This window comes from Ictalurus furcatus, chromosome 19, assembly GCF_023375685.1.
Source record: "Ictalurus furcatus strain D&B chromosome 19, Billie_1.0, whole genome shotgun sequence".
Taxonomy (NCBI): Eukaryota; Metazoa; Chordata; class Actinopteri; order Siluriformes; family Ictaluridae; genus Ictalurus; species Ictalurus furcatus.
Genome location: NC_071273.1, coordinates 20,300,768 through 20,321,762, shown reverse-complemented (window position 1 = coordinate 20,321,762; position 20,995 = coordinate 20,300,768). Strand labels below are relative to the sequence as shown.

The window sequence follows — 20,995 nt, the reverse complement described above, 5'->3', positions numbered from 1 at the left end:
TATATTATATAATATAATCTAATAAAAGATACACATCCAAACTGAACCAAAAAGTAACACTCCAAATAACAATTAAAAATAGAGACATCCAAAAGGAATCAAAAAACACTTCAAATAACACAACAGAATTTGTCAGTGATGGTTTTTAGTTCGCCTCTTGAGGCCGCACTCGTACTGTATAAAGACAGCGGACCATGCTCGGACACTCCCGCAACGGACGCATCCGGGAAAAACTTTCAGTGGGGATAGTTCCAGCAAACGGTTATCGGTGCTGATTAATCAACAAAACCAACCGATCAGTCAGTCGACCTAAAAAAAAAAAAAAAAATCCTGCTTGGCACTAATATCAGCACCGGGATGGATGGCCTTGATATATTGACAAATAGAGAGGCACTTTTTTAACATCTCAAATTCAGATAACGCAGCATCTGAAAATGACTGTTGTCTAGTAAATGGTTTTCAAACCACTGATCTTGAATAAGAATGTGTTGATGATGTATCCGGATGATAAGACACCAGCCTCATCATCCGGAAACCACTAAACACTCATTATCTTTTTGCTATTGGTGCGCTTTTGCATAGACTGTGCTTTCGTGTTGGACCAAACCAGCAAACTTCTAACTTATACTGATACTTCGGTGTATCTTAGGGTTCTGACACTTTTGCTTCTTAAACTGAAGAATGTTTAGCATTTACTATTTTGACTGCAATTACAATTTAATGCAGTTTAGTACTAGAAGTGCACACGTTATCTAGAGAACAGTCATAGGTTACATGAACAGTATGGGTTCTTAAACAGAAAAGGTGAATATAACGCATAAATGATTTAATAGTACTGTAAATGTATTATAGGTAATAATGTTTTATAGGTACAGATTAATTAAGTTTTCTAAATTATCAACATAAAAAAAATTGTTCCCCAACACAGTCAGTCACAGTCCATTAATACTGCTCTAATTTGAAAACGTAGTAGGTTTAGTATTTTTTTATTTTTTTTTTTTTTTGTAGGTTCAATATTATTTTTGTAAGTCCACACTGGCCGAATGAAACACGGCGTTGTGCCGTGTCAGGACAACAAGCCTTAAGGTTGATGAAAGAAAAACTTATTTTTTTTGCTGTAAGAACAGGCTGAGTCATTTGTAGTGAGAGCTTTTTCACTGTTTCTCTGTGACAGGTATCATCATGGTGGGTGTGATCGTGGGTTCAAAGAAGACTGGCATCAATCCTGACAACGTAGCCACGCCAATTGCGGCCAGCTTCGGTGACCTCATTACTCTAGCCATCCTAGCCTGGATCAGTCAAGGGCTCTATAACTGCCTGGGTGAGTGTGAGAGAGACAGACAAACAACAGACTGACAGAAAATGACAGAAAGACTCAGACGGGACCGATAAAGAGAGACAAACAAAGGGAAAGAGGCCAACAGAAATAGAGACAGATGAAGGGAGAAGAGAGTGACGGACAAAGAAAAAGAGGCTGACAGACCCAGAGAGACAGATGAAGAGAGACAAACAAGAGAAAGGGACCAACAGACCGACAGAGAGACAGAGACAGGTGATTGGAGAGAGAGACAGACAGACAGACAGAAAGAGAGGGAAAGATGCAGATAGACAAAGAAAGGAGACATAGAGAGAAACAGCCAGTTAGAGACAGTCGGACAAAGGGAGACAAACTGAGAAAGAGACCAACAGACTGAGAGAGACAGTCAGACAAACGGAGAGATAGACAAAGATAGAGAGAGCGTGAGAGACGGAGAGAAAGCAGGACAGAGAGCAGAAGCAGGTTAAATAAAAGAGGAAATCAATAGTGCATGTGCATGTATTTTTAGTTAGCACCACAAGAAGGCAGCAGAGTAATGTGAATGCTGAATGATCACTGTTCTGATCTGCTCTAACAGTGTGCACAGTCTCTGTTTTTCAGGTTTTAGTATTTACATTGAAATTGAATATAGCATTCAAATATAACATGTGTATTAGATTATCTGTGCTATGTAAAGTTAAGGAGCTGACATGTTTTATGTTTGCACCGTGCTGCTAATGAGGCGACATGGGCTGGGTGGAGAGAATGCTGCACAATAGCACTTCTGTAGCAGAGTTCATACCTTTCCCATCCCTCCCTGTCAGACCCCTGGACTAGAGTAAGACATGAATGACTGATTCATTCTCATTCTCAGAAACACATACTCAGGGACTTGAGCTGAGTTGCGTGTAGAAATTCTTCACGGTCTGCATGCTTTATTTAATGGTACAGATCATGTGACTTGGTGCTGCATGTGTGCGGTGGGAAGACGTGGAGGAAATTGCTTCTGCTAGTGATGGGACAGGACAGTAGTGTTTTAATTTGCTGATTATAACATGACTTTGATGCTGAAGTCGGGTCAGCATTCCTTTAATGTCGTCACTGAAACTTACTCAGCCTGTTGTTTTATATAGAGAAAGCTTATGCCTTAGATAATTTGTCTGAGTTACCAATTCTTCTAATACAGAATATCCTTCTGAAAATGAATCTGATCATGATCATCATGAGCACTGTTATTCTTCTCAATCTGAATTCTTTATTTAAATGCTCCCAATTCCTTATTCATTTAATTTTTACTGGACAATGTATTAATCCTTGCTTCCTTTCACCCTTTCTTCCTTTACTTCCTTCCTTTATTACATATCTTTGTTCTTCCTTCCTTACGTCTCTACTTAGTTCTGTTCCTGCTTACCTACTTCCTTCCTTCCTTACTTACTTCTGTTCTTACTTACTACTTCTTCCTTCACCTACTTCATTGCCTACTTACTTACTTACTGTACTTCCTTACCTTCTTTCTTCCTTGCTTCCTTTCTTCCATTAATACTTACCTACTTCATTCCTTCCTTCCTTCCATCCGTCCTTTCTTACTTACGGCCTTACTTCCGTCCTTGCTTACTTCCTTAATTCCTTCTGGTTTCTTCTTTATTCCCCTGTCATACAACAGCCACCAATCGGGGAGGTCGAAGGCTAACACATGCTTCCTCTGAGACAGCCAGCCAACCATATCTTTTCAAACTGCTCATGCTAGCACAGGGCAGAATATCGCACTCGGAGCAATTTCGCATTGCTTTCCATTTGGAGGAAAGCAATATCTATCCTCTTCCGCATACATGAGCTAACAGACACCCATAATCGGCTAGCGTGACCGTGATTGACAGGAGAGAGTAACGTACTCCCTCCCACCCTGAAACCCTCAGAAACAGAATACTCAATGGTAAAGCAAGAATAAAACAAACATTTCAGTTAACTTCCTTTTCTTTTTGAACTTGAAGTTTTCCTATTTCTTCTCAGTTAGTTTGATTTGCTTCCGAGTTCCTAAATCCATTGAATCGACCCGACTGACAGTTGACTGTCAGTTTTTTTTTCCATAAATCTGTGTGATGACACAACACAGATTGCACATTTAAATGAGGGATATGAAATATTAACCCTTCGATTGGGAACCTTGTAGCTCTCTTTTAATGTTTAAGAAAATGATACAAATAATGCATCTGTTTGAAGTAACCCTTTTTTTTTAGTTGTTATTATGACAAAAGGGAGAAAAAAATACATACACACACACACACGCACACACTTTCCACCTGCTGACACAACCAACGCAGAGGCAGATGTCCTCACAACTCCCACACACCGCATCACACACAGACCGTCTTAAATGTTTGGGTTTCTTCTGTTAAATTAGTGACTCCATGACATAGCATCTTGTCTTTTCCTCTCTTTTTTCATCCCCTTGCCTCTTCCTCAGCCGCTGTCTGAGAGGTAAAGTGAGGTGAACAGCTCGTGCCACTTTGTGCCAAAATCCAGCCACCATGCCAGCCAGCAAACAGTGGCTCATGCCATCATGAACCCAGGCCCAGTCGGGCCTGCTCTCACTAAATATAGTCACACAAACTCAGACGTTCCCTATTAAGGATCGGACGACTGAGGCTTGTGCAAATGTATGCAGATTTGTTGAACAGTGATTAAGATGTGATAGAAAGCTAAGTTTGAGGTGGTTAATGCACATTAAAATCATCTGTGTCATTTTTGGGTCAGTGGCCCTTATTCATTAAAGTTGCATACAACAGATTGCGGATTTGAGCTCCAAGAATGATGTACAAACAAATGTGCATCTGATTCAAGAAACCAGAAATGATTTGTATGGAAATGTGCAAGCTCCCACCCACTCATCTCTCATTTCCACGTCACATGCGTATCCCGATTTACCCTCATATACATCTAATTTACATAAAACCTTAATTTACGCAGGTGTTGCGACAGTGAGTCAATACAAAAAGCAGTAATCAGACAACAGTGATATCTGAGAAAAAGAGTAAATCGAGAAGGGGGAAAAAAAATCTGTGAAGCTTAGTTAGAGGTGTTTGACTTCGAGAATGCTGAAAAAAAAATTGGTATCAGGTTTAAGCAATTAGTATTGTAGGACTTTTTGGAGCTCAAGCCGTCAGGTTGAACTAAACATAGACATAAGCAACTGATGGTGGAATTCGCAAACACAAATTTTACGATGAGATTTTGATGTATGTACAAGTGCCCATGTCTTTTCACCGCGTGAGTAACTCTATTTCTTTAGCCATTTCAAAACACATTACGTTTATGCCATTTGGCAGACGCCCTTACCAGAGCTCAAGGGCCCAGCAGTGGCAGCTTGGTGGGATCAGAACTCATGACCTTCCAATCAGTAGTCCAATGTCTTAACCACTGAGCTACTCACTGTGTCTGTTGGTATTGGTGTTAACTCTCTCTTAATATCCGTCTCTTTCAGACTCTCACCCATACGTGTCGTCTCTTGTGTGTGCCTTCTTCATGTCTCTGACTCCGGTGTGGATGATCATCTCGTCCAAACACCCGGCGAGCCGACAGCTCCTCTACTCTGGCTGGGAGCCTGTCATCACCGCCATGGTCATCAGCAGGTCTCTTACACACACACACACACACACACACACACACACGCACACGCACTTGCAGTACATGCATCATCTCTTAACTTGACAATTCACCCATATTTAAACATTGCCTGTCAGATCACAATTCCTAATGTTTGGGTGGTGTTGTTTTTTTTTGTCCATCTCAGTATTGGAGGTCTGATCCTGGATAAAACCGTGTCCGACCCCAACTTGGCTGGCATTGTGGTCTACACCCCTGTCATAAACGGTAAGACCAGCTCAGTTTGTATTCCAGCTTCAAGTAAAACTTTTAGTAACATTCCCAAATATATTTGATTTTAACTTTCCAACTCATTTGGAACATTTTCGCCTACAGGCAGGATTTTCAACACTGATGCTTGCGGGGATTCTTTTTCAATTTGTAGTCCGTCAGTTTAGGTTATGAAAATGAAAAATGTTCTGTAAAGAGCTTTGTTCAGTCCGCACTCCATAAATTGCATTATAAATGGTAATTAGGACCTTCGTGTTGAATATTAAGTACTGGTAATATCTGTAAATTTCAAGAAGTCGTATTTTTAGCAGAGCGAGCCGCTTTTATAAATGGCTGAACGCTGCTATTTAGAGAAAATGGCAGATGACCATTTGAGCAAAAGCTTTAGGGTAAGTTTGTTTTGGATGTGTAGCGTATGGTTGTTAATCACACCCATGATAGCTCCTTTCTCTCTGTAATGCGGCATCTCAATAGGGAGTGATAAGATTTTAATTAAAACACACTGATGTGAGGTGTTAAACCAGCTTGATCCTTGCCCACTCTATTATTGGACAGCTGATTGTGTGTGTTTGTGTGTGTACAGGGATATTTAGGTGACTCAAAATCTACATTCACATAAGCCTCAGACACACTATGATATGGCTCGGCAGTCTTATCAACACACTGATCCACATTATATGCCCCTGATGTGGTGCTGGCTGCCATGATTAACTGTATCACACAGCTGTATGTGTGGGTGTATGTAGTCTCGCACAGCATGACATCTGGCATTCACTAGAGAGTCTGGTACATTTTGTCAGTAGGCCAAGATCTGCCTACTTCCAGAGAAAGATGCTGAGGCCTATACAGACCTGCAGCCCATCAGCAAACACAAGAGCTCTGTCACTCAACACTAACTGCTTCCAACGAAATTTCTTTAAAAATAACTTTTAAAGATCGGAATCTGTTAATGCATTTTTCAATCCAGTGACTAAATCCTGCTCTGAAAACTCACCGTGTCACGATGTATAAAAGTTTTCTCGTTGGGAACCAGCGCAGAGAGCTTGCAACCTTCAAGAATCTGAAGCTTGTCGCCCGAAAAGTGAGCAAATCGTACATCAGATTCTCACTGGTTTGTCGGTGAATTGTGTGATGCTAACACTAGTGTATACAATATGAATATGCAAGTGTGATATTCACAATTTCTGTATGGGCTGTAAGAAGGTTAAAAGCTGTTGGTATTAGTTTATCTGGACTTCTCAGGGGTACACAAATCATTACTTTATTATCTCACTCACCAAACAAGTGAAGGCTCAAATGTGCTTGCCCACTCCCGTGTATTGGTTTTCTGAGAACCTGATTAACTTGATTTAAAAAATTGGGAGCTAAAGTAATTACTACATTACTATTTAAGTGCACTAATATAGTTAGCTACAGAGCTGCAGTTACAGAATCAGCCCCAGAAATTATGAGGTGTTAGATTGTGCTTGTGCGTTTCTAACGCCATTGTAATTGACTAGCAATTGATTGGTGGTTTCATTTATCTCCTTTTCTGCATAGAATGCTTTCATTTTTGTAAATGTTATTTCTTTTTAATCCCTAAACGTCCAGTATTGCTATGGCTGTACTGCGTCTTGGCAAAACCTCATCAAAACTATATGCACATCGTGTTCCATAATATCTTCAAGTCTCATCAATTCCTATGATGCACATTCAAAGACAGTATGTCATTATCTGTGGAACTGCACTGTGCATAATTTACCGCCTTATAGCTTTGCATAAACCATTATTAGCTTACGTAGACTTTATTGTGGGAGTCTTGCATGAAAGATTTCTTCTCATCCTCATCTGTTTGCTCACAGAAAGCCATGTGACATTGGCATTTTAACTTTATTTTATTCTAAGCACTAGGATTTGCTGAGTCAACATGAGTGTGCTATCAGCAAGGACAAAAATTATTAAAGCAGAGTGATTTTATAGTTTGAATGGTTCATTTCAGGGACACCTTCTATGAATTAACAATGTCCTTCCTCAGGTTATCATTTTTACTTCCTTTCTAGGGAGATTAATGTGATTCAAAGCATTTTAGCCACAGTGTGCTTTCTGTTGTATTTTTGTGAAGTCACAAGAAATTGGACACCAGCAAAGACATAAGCTCAATCAGACACAGACATAAGCACAGTCACAGTCTCAGTCAGGCATGGACACAAACTCAGTCAGAACCAGACAACAGCACAGACACAAGCTCGGTCAGAAACAGACAACAGCACAGACACAAGCTCGGTCAGAAACAGACAACAGCACAGACACAAACTCGGTCAGTAACAGACAACAGTACAGACACAAGCTCGGTCAGAAACAGACAACAGCACAGACACAAGTTTGGTCAGAAACAGACAACAGCAAAGACACAAGCTCAGTCAGTAACAGACAACAGCACAGACACAAACTCGTTCAGAAACAGACAACAGCATAGACACAAGCTCGGTCAGAAACGGACAACAGCACAGACACAAGCTCGGTCAGAAATGGACAACAGCACAGACATAAGCTCGGTCAGAAACAGACATGAGCACAGACTCAAGCTCGGTCGGATACAGACATGAGCACAGACTCAAGCTCGGTCGGATACAGACATGAGCACAGACACAAGCTCAGTCAGACACAGACAACAGCACAGACACAAGCTCAGTCAGACACAGACAACAGCACAGACACAAGTTTGGTCAGTAACAGACACCAGCAAAGACATAAACTCAATCAGACACTGACATAAGTTAAGACAGATGCTGACGTGAGCTCAGACAATCACGAGCACTGACACATGCTAAGACAGACACTGACACAAGTATAAACACTGACTCAAGCACAGAGAAGAGCTCATTCACACATAGACACGAGCACAAACACAGACACAAGCTAAGAATGACACGAGCACAGACGTAAGTACAAGTGTGCTGTCAGCGAAGACAGAGTTATTATTGGAGTATTATTGTGATTTATATTTTGAATGGTTCATTTCAGGGACACCTAGTCTAAAATGTCCTTCCTCAAGTTGTAATTTTTACAACATTTCTAGGGACATTGCTGTCATCCGAAGCATTTTAGCCATAGTGTGATTTCTGTTTGTAAAGTCAAAAGAAATTAGATCATTTCTAATTAGCCACGTAATTAGTTACGTTTCTGGCTAAAGCCCTTTCTTTAGCCAGAAACGTAACCAAATACTTAAGTAAGGCCTTAATTCCTGGTGACATAATTTAATGCTAATACTTAATTATACTCTTGAATTTAAACTATATCCACTATATCTACACTCATGTGAAAAAATAAGTACACCCCATGGAAATTGTAGGCTTTTTTGGACATATTTGGACAAGCAAGCATTTGATCTTTTTTTTTTTTTAAACAGTGCCTATTAATGAAGTTGATAAACCTGAACAAGCTTTTTCAATCATTAGTTTTGTCAAGCATTTATTCAATAGAAATAAAGTTCCATAGGGTGTACTTATTTTTTCACACGACTGTATATATTTTTTGGTGTAATTGAGTACATTTTATGGCTATTTTTTATTTTTCTATCTACTGTATTCTTCATAGCATATCTAATGCTTGTTTGAAATCCAACCACTGCTAATTATGTCATATGCTGGGGAAAAGATGGCAAATTTTATCTCTATAGGTTGTCCTTTTTTTGTTTGTTTGTTTCTGCTCTCCTTTATCCTGTCTGTATGTCTATTTTTTTAAGGCTGCTGGTTGTAAAAATGTATTACTGCACATATGGACAGCACTCAATTCTTCTTAGCCGTGTCAAAAGCTGGAAATGAATAGAGTGAGTGAGTGAGCGATAGAGAAGAGTATAAAATGAGAGTGTATATTAAGATGAAAGTCAGGTAAGATGAAAACCGTACCTCATAGCAGGAAGTGATGAATGTATTGTATTACTTTAGCCAGTCTCAGGACTGATGACTTTTTCAATCTGGAAAGTGTGTCTCAGAGAAATGTTAATATCTCTGCTGTGCAGGTATTGGTGGAAACCTTGTGGCCATCCAGTCTAGCCGCATCTCGACACACTTGCACTTCCACAGCACCCCAGGAGAGGTACCGGACGAGGCCAAGGGCTGCTACTATCCCTGCCGAACTTTCTGTGGCTCAGGTAACCTCACACAAACCTCACAGAACCCTGCACCAATTTATCACGTATTGAAACAAAAAAAATCTCGGCGGATTCTCATTAAAACTGGAAATGAGGAACAACACAGGTTGTCAGATACATGGAACTGATAAATATCCTGTGTATCCGGCAGTCAGATTGTAATCAGCAACCAGGCTAACCAGAGGCACATTTGAGAGTGGTTCAGACTTATCAGGATAAAATACACATTATGGACGATTTGCACTTTTAGCTTCCTCTGGTATGGTAATGAAATTTCGGGTTTTGGATTTGCACCTCATTCTATGTAGATCCTGGAGTTTGTGTTTAAATATCTACCCAATGGTCAAAATAAATGTATTTAAATACGACGACGATGCATCTCTACTTGGCTTTCTAGTAGTGTTTGTTCCCTGGCTGCCTTTATTTGTAAATGCATGAGTCATGCGGGTGCTCGAGAAAACAAAGCCAAGCGCAGACTGCCACTCAGCCTCCTGCTTTCTCCACAACAGACAGTGAAGGACTAGGAAAGGTTAGATGAAAGAGAGAGAGATAAAACACAGAACTTGATTAAGTGCATGCAGTGCTTACAGAGCAGTGTGTATTTAACAGAGACTGGGATATTGTGCAGCTCTGTGTAATATAAACAGTGGAAGTGAAAGCCAGCGCAGAGGCCTCGAGCTGGCATCTCTTATGCTTTTAGCACACATTTCTCGAGTCTGCTTGGAGGACTGAGGGGAACAGAAATGCTGGGTACAGATGTCCAAGCACACAGACACACAAGGGGTGCAGCGCCTACTGCCAGGCTGGCGTTACCATCTGGAGGAAGAGGCGTAAATCCTCTCATATCTCTGAGGAGTCTGAAACTCTGTGCAAAAACTGAAAAAAACTATTTTCTACATGTACGTAAAAAGCAGATGTACAGCCCCGTATAGCTCAGTGGTGGTCCTGTAGTGATCCGTACGTCAATCACTCAGAAATAGACTGTTAACACATACCTATGGATTGCACGTATGTGGTATGATTATGGTATGGTGTGATCATTTCTACATTTCTGTCTCTTTTTTCAGGAGCCAATCACAGGTCGGCACAAGTGCTGCTTCTATTGACAGTCCCAGGCCACTTTGTCTTCCTGTACACGATTCACCTGATGAAAAGTGGCCACACCACGTTGACGCCCATCTTCATGGCGGTTTACTTGGCTGCAGCGCTGCTACAGGTCAGTCAGTGCATCTGCAGTCAGAGAATACATATGTTTTAGACAGATGTTTTAGTGAGACAACGCACTGCCCAAATAAAAAGCTTTTATTTAATACAGTTGGACTAAAGAATGGTTTCATACTTTTTTTTCTCAATGCAGGGAGAGAGAAGGGAGAGTGTAAAGAACATTGTGTAGCTCAGAAAGTGCTATACAATGCACTTGTTAAATGTGCACTCATGTTAAATGTGTATTCTACTAAAGCAATTTGCCAACGCGTACAGTTGATGTATTAATAAATGTCGCATTACATTTTTTTATCCATTTATACTTACATTTAATGCTGTGGAACTTCCTTGAGACAAGTTAGGTACTGTTATCATTAACTTTATAGTAGCTGTGAACACTCGTTACATCATCAGCCTGTCTTTCTCTCTCTCTTGAATTAAAGACTAACTATGTATTTTTTCATGTTACACAGATTTTCCCTTGTTGGAAAACTTGGTGTTAAAAAGTGCTGACACTGGGGACTCCTTCCATAAATGTGAAGGGAAAAAAGTTTCTTTGCAGAAAGCTACGCTATAACAACAATTTTAATGTTGTTGGGGGTTTTTTTGGTTAAGTAATAGCACATTCTTTAATTTTTACTAATCAGTCCGTACAGGATTTCGCAGTTTTTTGTGGTTGTTGCGGCCCAAAATGGTTGATTTTTAAAAAAAATTATTATTATTATTGTTTTTTTTTTCTGCTGCTTTTTAAAAAATTTGCGATGCTACTTGCAGAGATTTTTGGGGGGGGTTATTTTGCGGAAAACTACTTGAATTGGTGAAATCACAATTGCATGAAATTGTTTTGCATGGTGATGTTTTTAGCTGTACTCGTGCGACGCACATGAATCGTAGAGGGCTTTGGCTGAATGCGCGTTGTGCACATCTTGGCCCAAATCTGCGGAAAAGCTGCGGTAATTTTGAAAAATTTGAAGCGCCTGCGAATTTTCTGGAATTTTCTAGAGTTTTCTGGAGTTTCAGTCACAGACCCTGTGAATTAGCGGTTACTATAGAAACAATAATATATCAGAACGAGCGCATTATTATAAACCTGTGATTTGCCTTGCAGTCGGTAGTACTGTCAGATCTGCTGTTACAGAACATTAATCAACACCTTCTGACCAATCAGATTTGAGAATTCAACACTGTCATTGGTATTTGTTGAGCGTTATTCTAGAAGTTCACTCACTTTGACCACTGGACTGTTGTAGACATTTCACACTAAAAACCCTTCCTTGGCTTTAGTAACGCATGCTTTTCCAAAATCTGAAAAACTGAAGACTGAACTATTTAGACAATAATTACGATCAATTAAGCAATGACTGTAGTTACAAATACATGACTGAGAAGTATTCATGAGAAGTATGCTAAGAGTGAATGGAACGTGTGGCATTTTCGGGGTGTGCGTTGTGTGGGGTCTCTGTTTATTCTGGGTAAAATTTCTCTGTGCATGGAAAGTGGAAGTTCGCTGAAGCCATGATATAAATAGACACAGGCCGGCCTGCTGAATCTCCTTTGCTCAGCAAGCTTGAAGTGATTTTAGTGAACTGTGTGCAGGTTAATACAGACCTCAGCAATAGTACTTCAATGATTTAAACTAGATGCTAGCCTCGCACTATTAGAAATGTGAGGAAAATGCATCTATATGAACAAAGCAGGCCTCAGATCAGGCTGCAATGATTTATGAAGTGAGAGATGGTCAGTTGAGTACAGTACATAACATCAGAGAATATAAAGTTGACTCATTTACAAGCTGTGTAAATTTGTTATAGTGTAGCTTTTATATAGTTTTTGGACCACTTTTAAGTAACTGGACCTGATAACATCAAGATCTTGATTTAAATGATGGATATTCTGATAAGACTCGAGACTATTTTTTTTTTAAAAGGTAAAATGTCTAAAGATAACAGACTTAAAACCTGTGTCTTGAGGCTTTTCAGAATATCCTTCCAATTAGTAAGTTCTTGAATACAAATGTTGATGGAAATTTGATGGGAAAGTTTCTGTGCCTTTCTTTGCCACAATGTCAGAAAAAGTATTGTGCCACAATTTGCCTTGATCTTGATATTATGTTGTCATATTGGGCAGCTGTTCATATTTGAATTTTATCCATCCATTCATTTTCCATACCGCTTATCTTACACAGGGTCATGAGGAGCCCGGAGCCTATCCCACAGAACTCGGGGCACAAGGCAGGGGACACCCTGGACGGGGTGCCAACCCCCTCGCAGGGCACAGTCGGGCACACAAATTCACACACTAGTAACTGAAGTACTCGGAGGGACCCCCGAATTACGGCAAGAACATGCAAACTCTGCTCACATAGGGTGGAGTCGGGATTCCAACCCCCAACCCTGGAGGTGTTAATAGTTATTCTTAATAGTAGGAAGCAATGTGGACAAAAGTGTTAGTAGGATGCCAGAATTCAAAGCCTCCCTTTTTTTTTTTTTTTTTTTTTTTTTTACTTTTCCATCAGGATATACAATCCTTTCCTAAAATATACTTCCTGATATACACCAGATTTTTATTCCTCGTTGCAACTGGTGAGATGCAGCATACTGCTATGGCGTTAAAATGTTTGATGATCCAAATAAAATAGGACTGTAGAGATATGATTTTGCTGTGAATGGATGTCATCATACATTTTTTTGATTTATTTTTATTATTTATTTTTATTATTTATTTATTTTTAAAGAAGAAAAAAAAAGAAGCCTTTTCTCATTCTGATACCAGACAATGATTAATTGCTTGGACGCTATTTACAGTCCCCTCCGAGTGCTGTAATGGCCAGGCCATTTGTTTTGTTTTTGCTATACACACAGAATTGGTGGGTTGTTATCTCTAGATATAAATATCAGGAAATGAAAGCTGAAATTCTGATCTACTGTCTCGTATTCATCTTTTGATCCCACACCCAAATGTCTTCAGTGTATAGCAAAAAACAATTGAATTGGCCTTGCTGTTCCAATACTTTCGGAGGGGACTGTATATCCAAGCCATTTCCCTTCAATATTTTTCTGTGGTGAAAATGTATGGTTTTCTATTCATACGTTTTCTAGGTAGCTGCGTAGTTTGTGTGCTCATATCACACTCTATCCAGGTGAAACCATGGCAACTGTAATTCAAGATAAGAACATGCACTAGCCATGCACGTTGGGTGTGTCAGGAAAAAAATAGAAAATGCTACCTTCTAAGTCTGCATTTGGAAGCCTTGGAAAGTTTTCACATAATGAACCTTTTGAGCTGCCTTCATCTGGCTGATTTTTGAATGCACCATACAGGTATTCTTCACCATCATACATATCCAGTAATCCTGTGCGTAATAAAATGTTGATGGTAAATGCCAGAAGAGGAGAAGCAGTTTGTGGACAAAGGCATTTTATTACTTTTATAGATATCTTATAACCTATGTAAATGCAGAGTGAGAGACTGTCACCAACAGTTTGTGATTGTGACAAAGACGTGCTGATTGTTTGCCTCCATGAGCTCACCGCGAGCATCTGCTGATCTCTGACCCATAACCTTTGACCTGTACACCACTAAGGAACTAGGCCTACATGCAGAATTCCAAAGGAAACCAGTGGCTACTTGTTGCATTAATGGAGTCTTGGCACACGGTTGTTACGTATAGACTGAGCCTGTGCTAAGGGGCCATTAGTGAGCCACGGTGGCTGCGGTGTGCATTCGAGAGGGCAAAGAGAAAAGAAATGCTCTCGTCAAAGGCGTGGGAAAGTGCTCGAGTGGCGGCGACCACACAAAGACCTGCAGCTAGTGTGACACACGCGGCATATTGATTGCGGTATCTGCGAGATGTGCATGTTTTCAAACAGCCATGCAGATATTTGTGTTCGACTGTTACTTCTCAGATGTGGTTGATGCTAGTAACCATTTACTGTGGAAATGTTTGTGTTCCCTTAGAATAAAATGAAGGAATGTAATTTCTAAAAACCCAGCAGGTGTTTGTGTGTGCGCGTGTGCGTGTTTAACCAGATTAAGAAAACGAAATACTCTAAAAACTCTGTTATATTTGAATGTCATTTAAATAATCTCTTAGATTAATAGCTTGTATTCCTACCATTTGCCTTTAGAACTGCCTCCATCCTGTTGCGTATCCTCTGAACAGCATTTGGATCTTCTCGGTCGTAATCATCAGGCTCCATAGTAGTATTCAGGACTAAGCTGTTAGTGTTTGTTAGTAATAATTCTTTCAGATGTTATACACTGCCTTCTTCAGATCAGTTCTGGATGACACTCAAAGTCTTGGCTTCTTGTCTAGTTGTAGGAGACAAAATTTGAACATCTTGAAATACTTTGTAATAAATAAATAGTAAAAATGAAAGTACTATCCCCCCCCCTCCCCCCCCCCCCCCCCCCCCCCCGTTAAAGTGTACATAAGCTTTTTTTTTTTTAATGGGGGATGCAAACTTTTGCAGTCCTGTCTATTTGTGTGTGTGTGTGTGTGTGTGTGTGTGTGTGTGTGTGTGTGTGTGTGTGTGTGTGAGAGAGAGAGAGAGAGAGAGAGAGAGAGAATTTACCAGGCTCGGACAGTAAACATATTTGAATGGGAGAGGATATTTTTAATCATCATTCTACTATTTTGTGTGCATGCTGTGTACTGTCTGTACGTGTACATGTTTGTGGAGGGTGGAAACATCATCCCAGATCCTGTTAGTTTGTATAAATTAGCAAACCATCCAGCTTAAATACCCCTTAGTTTCTATAGCAACTTCATCACATTTTGTTGTTCATGAGAAGTGTTTGTATGTAATTACTGCAGTTTTTAGACAAGTTTGCAGTTAAGAATACACTACAGACTGAAAAAACCCCAAGATTTTATAAAGAGAATGCATGCAGAAGAAGCATTATTATAGGATTTGTAACACAGCCATACTGTATGTATTGCCTACTCACCCATTAACAATTTTATACTCTAATACTCCACGTATAATCGTCATATTGCCTCGCACTGGCCAGTGAAGTATCTACTTGTTTATCTCGCCTCCATCCAAACAAACTTGGAAAGCCACTAAAAAGGCTTCTCGGTTCCTCCGAGTGCCAAGTCTACCTCTGTGCACCGCTTCCCAGAGAGTTTCACACCAGTCTGTCACTCTGATTAATGTACTGCCTTTATTTTTATTTTTCTGCTAAATGAAAGTCATTCACGTACACACACTGAGGAAAGTTTAAGCAGGTTAACTGGAGTTGCTGCTGTGCATCGCAGCCTTGAAACTAGACCCGAACATCATTACAGAGGATTGGCAAGGTGATGAATGTTAAAAATTCAAAAGAAAATTCAGAAGTCACTTTTATGAAGTTTTTAAATCTGCAGCATTTAAGGATAAGAAAGAATGGACATGGGTAAATCATAATACTGCCATTTAATTTCTACTCTGTGTGCTTATGGCTTAAAAGTGATCACATTTGTATGCCCTTTATGACTTAATCATATAGCAGTACATCCGAGCAATGTATAGGCTACATCCTGGTCCTTATTAGATTATATTTTTTATCTGATACTTTGACATTTAATTTGTTTTTTGTTCATTGTCTGACCAAATTCCCTGTAATGTTAAACTGTGTTGTTTATTCTCTTAATAACATCTCTGGCAATATTATCATCAGCAGAAATCACTGATTCTGAAAGGGAGAGCTCTCCTCTGTAATCACGTTTGCATCTAGTTTCATGGCTATGACGCACAGCAGCAACTTCAGCTAACCTGCTTAAACTTTCCTCCGTGTGTGTATGTGAATAACTTTCATTGCAGAAAAAGTAGTACTTAAGAATTTTTCAATTCAGTTTTATTTGTATAGCGCTTTTTACAATGGACATTGTCTCAAATCAGCTTTACAGAAACATATAAACACGGGATACAGATTTTAAATATATAAACACAAAGAAGGCTTTGTGCTTAAACAAATATGGCATCAATATGAAAGCTATAGCGTGCCTGTATGTTTAAGATAAAAATGAATAGGTAAACGATTGCATGTTATTTTATATATTCTTATTTGGTGTGAACCAAATGTGAATTCTTATTTTGTTTGAAGAGAGCCAATAATTCTGGAGTTAACTGTATTTAAATCATTGCACATGACAATACCTTCCTTTACATGATAGTTCTCCTTTCATCAGGATTGCACATGTTTATACCACACACACTTTCACAATGTGGAAAATAGGCTTAATTAGTGATGCAGAGTAAGGGCTTCTAAACTTCACACACAAAGACACTGATCCAGTTTGTGTTAATTGTGTGTTAGCGCTTGTGTCACCCGCTCTCTCCGGCTCAGAGCCTCTTCCCTTAAGTGTGTGTGTGTGTGTGTGTGTGTGTGTGTGTGTGTGTGTGTGTGTGTGTGTGTGTGTGTGTGTACAGGGAGCAGTCAAGTCAAATGGAATCACTTAACATAGACTCATACTAATTTTACACTCCTCAGTCGCCTTGTCTCGGGCACGCTTGGGGAATTTGTTAACAGCTGTGACTTTAAAATACGTTTAATCTGCGCCTGTCTGTCTCGCAGGTGTTCCTCTTGCTGTCTATAGCAGACTGGATGGTCCACGCCATGTGGAAGTCTGGGAAGGACCCGGACAGTTTCTCCATCCCGTACCTGACCGCGCTGGGAGACCTGCTGGGCACCGCCCTCCTGGCTTTGAGCTTCCACTTCCTGTGGGTGATCGGGGACCGGGACAGTGACGTAGGCGACTAGGGCCAAACCCTTTCACCGGTCATGTGTTGCATCTCGGCCAAAGCCTTGCTGCGTTGCCATTGGACAAGTCCATCCACCGATTAATGGACGTTACCGGTGATTGGCTGACGGTATATCATGTGTGGTGAAATTCACAGAGAGGACCAATGAGGATGGGATTTCCTCATCAGTTGGAACATTTTATAGCGCTTTTTAAAGGACAGAGTTATTTAATATTCAGCTTTTGAGAGATTATTGTATGCTGCTTCATTCCAGTCAAGAGTACAAATTTTGGAAAGAAGGTAAGAATCCTGGGAGGTGTTACTGATCTCTCAGACATGAATTAACATTATGAATTAACTAATCATCAGCCCATCTTTCTGTTCACATCACATCCATGATCAGGATTTAAAAAAAAGAATTATCCCATACTCCTCTCTTGCTCTTCCTGCCCTCGTGTAGAGGGGTCTGCACTTTGTAAGACAAACGGTACTTATGTGTTTCGTTCCGTCTGTTCAAACGCTTACTTTTCAGTGTTTACATGTTCTGTTTACACGTATGCAACTCTACAGGACACAAGAGATGTGTTCCTGAGAATCTTCTGCATGTGGGTGATGGCTCAGCGTTTGTCTTTAATGGCTTATTTCCTTCTCTTGTCTATATGTCTCGTGTGTGTATTTTGCTGTCTTTGTTGGTTTTGCTTTATGGGAGAAAAACAATCTGATCTGTTTTTTTTATATTCACAATAAATGTTAAGTATTTGTTTATAGACAATCTCAGCAGAAGGTGCCTCCTCCTCTCCCAACCCAACCCCCCCCAACATGTACGGCATAACATCATTGTAGTTTACTTTCCTGCTCTATAATAATAATAATAACAATAATAATAATAATAATAATAATAATAATAATAATGTTTTATTTATTTATATTTTCATCAGAGCTACTATAACTCGTATAGCATAGTGACTCAACACCTGAAAAAACTGTAAGAAGTATTGTGGACCCCAATATTATTTATAGCACCACGCTATAAATAAACCCTCTGCCGTTTTTCACACAGGAAAAAAAATATTGAATTAACCCCTTAAGCAATGGATTTTATTCAGCTCTGTGGGATTTATTGTGTATACTGTGTAGAGCCAGTACAAGTCAGACTATGCAGAATGTGTTTGTAATCCTCGTTAATGTGGACAGTCCAGACACAGAAAAAGGTTGTGTATAGGACCCTGAAATACATGACTGACATTCCAATTGTCCCCGAGAGCATTGTGCTTGAGTTCTTTATTACACCATTATAACGTTGACGCAGACTAATCATGACTCTATCTCTTCAGTCTGGGTCTGGAACTGAGGAAAAAAACCCTGCAAGCCTAGTGTTTATGAGTAGGAGACAACAAGAACACTATGTGGTTCATTTCTGTTGTGGGAAGTAGCAATAGTGATTTCTGTCACATCAGGAATAAAACACTTGGTGTGTGCTCTTATAGGAAAATAATCATTGATGCCACTCTTACTTGTCTTAAGCTGTACCTCCATTTTAGCCTGTCTAAATTGTGTCCAGTCATGCAGATGGAGAGTAGGAGCTTCCACGTTGCTTGAAAAGAGTGTGGGATGGCAGAGATGGAACTGAGTCATTCTTTCTCTTGCTCACGGTTGCTTGTTGGGCAAATAGTGAAGGGTTGCTAACACTCAGCTGAGAGATTCTTTTCTTGTTGAAGTTAGGTTAAGCAGGAGAAGTGGGATCATGGGTGAAGTGGCTGTTACTGAAGCAAACAATCTAAACTTCACCTAAGCCAATTAAAAAATGTCCTTTCTATTCCAACTACAAATCTGATTTACTGTAAATATTTTTGAGTAATTGACAGTGGGGGTGTGTGATATCACAAAATGATCATATCACAATTCTCTAAGGTATTTCCACAATACACAATATGTATCACAATCTACATTTATATACTATACTATACTATACTATATTATCCAGTAAAACAGTAGTATTGCATTTTCTAGAAACATTTCTAAAAAAAAGTATGTTTTTAAAATTTTGTATATTCGAAAAAATACCATTCTTACAGTCAGTTTAACACAGAGAAGGAGAAAAATCTGTAAGATTTAGTATAAATTTTGAACAAACAAATCAGCTACTTTCAGTCAGTTTCTGTCATTTTTTTTAACCGTTAATTTAATAAAAAGATCACAATAGCCAAGATATCTCAGAATAGCATATTGTGACATAATTTAGCACAATATTGCTATTAAAGCTAGCCCTAATTAATTGCTTCCCATTAGCTAGTTCTCCACTATCACACAACAGCTTCCAACCTGAAAGGAGTGAATGTTGTCATGTGTTTCCTGTCAGTAATGTGAAGCTAGCCAGGTTTAATTGTACACTATTTTCTCCAATTTAGTCCAATTGCCATCAACGATCTATAAAAACGTTTCCCACAACAGCTACCAAGTCAGCACTATCATATGCTTCCTCCAAGACATGTGAAGCCAGTCATCACATTTTCTTTTTAATTCTAATTCTTAACTACTTGGTTATCCCTCATCGCACAACAGCTACCAATTTGTGAGGGTGAAGGCTAATGTGCTTCCTCTAATACACATGAAACAAGCTTGTGTTTCTGAATTGCCACTGATGGAACCTCACTGATCGTTTCAAGAATAGTGGTATTTTGCTGCCGTTGTTCTGATTGGTAGGAAAGCAATGAATGACATCCTACCAGTGTTGGGTAAATTACTTCAAAAAAGTAATTAATTACTAATTACATACGTGAACATTGTACAGTGGTGCTTGTAGAATTTTCTATAAATATGGCCTAAAACAACCGATTTTCACACAAGTCCTAAAAGTAGACAAAGAGATCCCAATTGAACAACTGAGACAAAAATATTATACTTGGTCATTTATTTATTGAGGATATATTACATATCTGTGAGTGACAAAAGTATGTGAAGCTCTAGGATTAGCAGTTTAGTTTGAAGGTGAAATTAGAGTCAGGTGTTTTCAATCAATGAGATGAGAATCAGGTGTGAGTGAGCACCCTGTTTTATTTAAAGAACAGGGATCTGTCAATGTCTGATCTTCACAACACATGTTTGTGGAAGTGTATCATGGCATGAACAAAGGAGATTCCTGAGGACCTCAGAAAAAGAGTTGTTGATGCTCATCAGGCTGGAAAAGTTTACAAAACCATCTCTAAAGAGTTTTGACGTCACCATTTCACATTCAGATAAATTGTAGTCAAATGGAGGAAATTCAAGACCACTGCTACACTCCATAGGAGTGATTGACCAACAAAGATCACTCCAAGAGCAAGACGTGTCACGTGAGGTCACAAAGGAACCCAGGGTAACATCTAAGCATCAAAAGGCCTCTCTTACATTGGCTAATGTTAATGAGTCCACCATCAGGAGAACACTGAACAACAATGGTGTGCATGGCAGGGTTATAAGGAGAAAAACACTGCTCTCCAAAAAGAACGTTGCTGCCTGTCTGCAATTTGCTAAAGCCAGAAAGCTAATGGAAAAATCTTTTGTGGATAAATGAGACCAAAATAGAATTTTTGGTTTAAAAGAGAAGGGTTTGGAGAAAGGAAAGCACTGCATTCCAGCACAAGAACCTTATTTTTTAGGATTATATTAAGAAACCTGTTTTGCTGCATCTGGGCCAGGACGACTTGCCATCATCGATGGAACAATGCATCTGAATTATTTCAGCGATTTCTAAAGGAAATTGTCAGGACATCTGTCCATGACCTG

The 20,995-nt window shown here is 39.5% G+C and overlaps 1 protein-coding gene across 3 annotated transcripts in view; it reads left to right on the top strand.

Moving 5' to 3' along the window:
- slc41a2b (solute carrier family 41 member 2b) overlaps positions 1 to 20,217 on the top strand; it is a 30,460-nt gene extending 10,243 nt beyond the window's left edge. For all 3 annotated transcript variants that reach the window (XM_053650898.1, XM_053650897.1, XM_053650899.1), the window contains 6 exons: positions 1,175 to 1,321; positions 4,779 to 4,926; positions 5,088 to 5,167; positions 9,171 to 9,302; positions 10,370 to 10,518; positions 17,064 to 20,217. In XM_053650898.1, the coding sequence (XP_053506873.1) occupies positions 1,175 to 1,321; positions 4,779 to 4,926; positions 5,088 to 5,167; positions 9,171 to 9,302; positions 10,370 to 10,518; positions 17,064 to 17,249 (842 nt within the window). In that variant the 3' untranslated portion in view covers positions 17,250 to 20,217. The remainder of the gene's footprint in view (positions 1 to 1,174; positions 1,322 to 4,778; positions 4,927 to 5,087; positions 5,168 to 9,170; positions 9,303 to 10,369; positions 10,519 to 17,063) is intronic.
- The last annotated feature ends 778 nt before the right edge of the window (positions 20,218 to 20,995 follow it).